Raw genomic sequence first — 1,714 nt, 5'->3', positions numbered from 1 at the left:
ATTTTATAGTGCATAAATTAAAGAGTTCAATTTGTATTAAAATAATTTTTTTCACAGTAAATTAAATGAAAAAATCGGATTTGCATATTTAAAAAAAAATAACAACAGAATACAAATCTAAGGATCAGATTTGTATGTTTAAAAGAATTTAAAATAAAAAACAAATTTAACTCTCACATTTACATGTTTAAAAAAAATTAAAAATCACAAATCTTAATATTCAGATTTATGATCTTCATATAAAAAAATACACCAAATTTTAATATTGGTGGAAAACATAATTAAATGCCAAAATTAAAAGACGAAAATTTGATCAGAATTTTGTTCTTCATTTTTTAAAAGTATTTTTGATCATTAATAAAAAATCACAAAAAAATCCGTTTAACTTAAAATCACTAAGTTCTAATGATAAAAGTATCTTCTTTTTTTAATTATGATTAAAAATAGAACTGGAAGCGAATCTTGTGGCGGTGGTGGTGGTGGATTCTGTTCCTTTGATGGGCGTTTCCGAAGACGAAGACATAGATAGTGGCTGCAGCAACACCAAAAGAAAAGATTGCTCCAACACCACTCATACCCCACTTCCATATATTGAATTCACCGTCACTCGATTCCTCCCCTGCTACTGCCACTACTTCCTCCTCCTTCATCATCTTCATCGTTTCCTTTGGAGATGTCACCTCAGCACCTGCATCCATTGATGATGGAGGAGGAGAAGGAGGACTAACCAATCCTCTGCTAACATATTTTGGAGAAGAAGAATCCATTTTCATTTCGACAAATTGATCATTATTCTTGTTGTTTTCTTTTATCTTGAAGAAAACGTTGTGTGAAACCGTGTCTTCATCATCATCGTCATCATCATCAATTCTTGGTTCCAATTGGATTATTGGAACATGATGAACTAGTTGTTGTTGTTGATGTTGATGATTATTATGATTCCATGATGCTGCTTCAGTGGTGAAGTAGTTGTCAAAAACACTACCTTTGGATGACTCATCATGATTATTTCTCTTCCCAAAGAGAATTTGATGATTCTCATCACTAACTTCATTAAAATCAAGGTACCCATGATCTGGGAGGATTTCCCATTCATGATCAATATCCATCTCTCCACACACACTGAATAAAAGAAATAGATCCTTCCAAATCTTTAGGATCCTCTATGTTTTAGAGGAGTGATCACAAGGAAAATTGGCATACATAGAAGAAAAAGTGTTTTTGAGTAAAGGGTAGTGTTGATTTTGTGGAATCAAAGAAGGTGGCTTGTGTGGAGTATTGCGTGGAATCTCATCACTGCTACTAATAAGAGAAATAGTGGTGCCACCATCATAGGAGAATTTTGTTAGGATCACATCATTGTCTTTCAAAAATATATATTATTATTAATAGCATAAGAAAACGGATTTTTTTATTTATATATAGCTCCTTTGTTTCAAAAAAAATATCTCATCTATATTTTAAAATTTAAACTAATAACTTTGTCACGTTGTTATTCTAAACGTTTCAATTAATATAGGAGATAGACGATTTTAATGAGCGGTTTTAACTCAAGTCACATAATTTAAAACTGCCTATTCAAACACGTAATTTAAATCTGTCCATTTAACTCATAGCGATCAAATCATAATTTAAAATGGCCATCACATTACATTCTAAAAACCATCTCATTTAAATTAGTACTCAAAAAATAAAACATAAAAAATTTAAAAAT

At 30.6% G+C, this 1,714-nt stretch overlaps 1 protein-coding gene across 1 annotated transcript; it reads right to left on the bottom strand.

Annotated features, from left to right (window-relative positions):
- LOC107604969 lies at positions 445–1,365 on the bottom strand (the record flags this gene model as incomplete). The annotated part of the gene is given in 1 exon segment (XM_016306697.2): positions 445–1,365. A coding segment is annotated over 1 exon segment (665 nt), but the record flags the coding sequence as incomplete, so codon positions are not given.

Source organism: Arachis ipaensis, chromosome B06 (genome assembly GCF_000816755.2).
Source record: "Arachis ipaensis cultivar K30076 chromosome B06, Araip1.1, whole genome shotgun sequence".
Lineage (NCBI taxonomy): Eukaryota > Viridiplantae > Streptophyta > Magnoliopsida > Fabales > Fabaceae > Arachis > Arachis ipaensis.
This window is presented reverse-complemented; position numbering and strand designations above follow the sequence as displayed.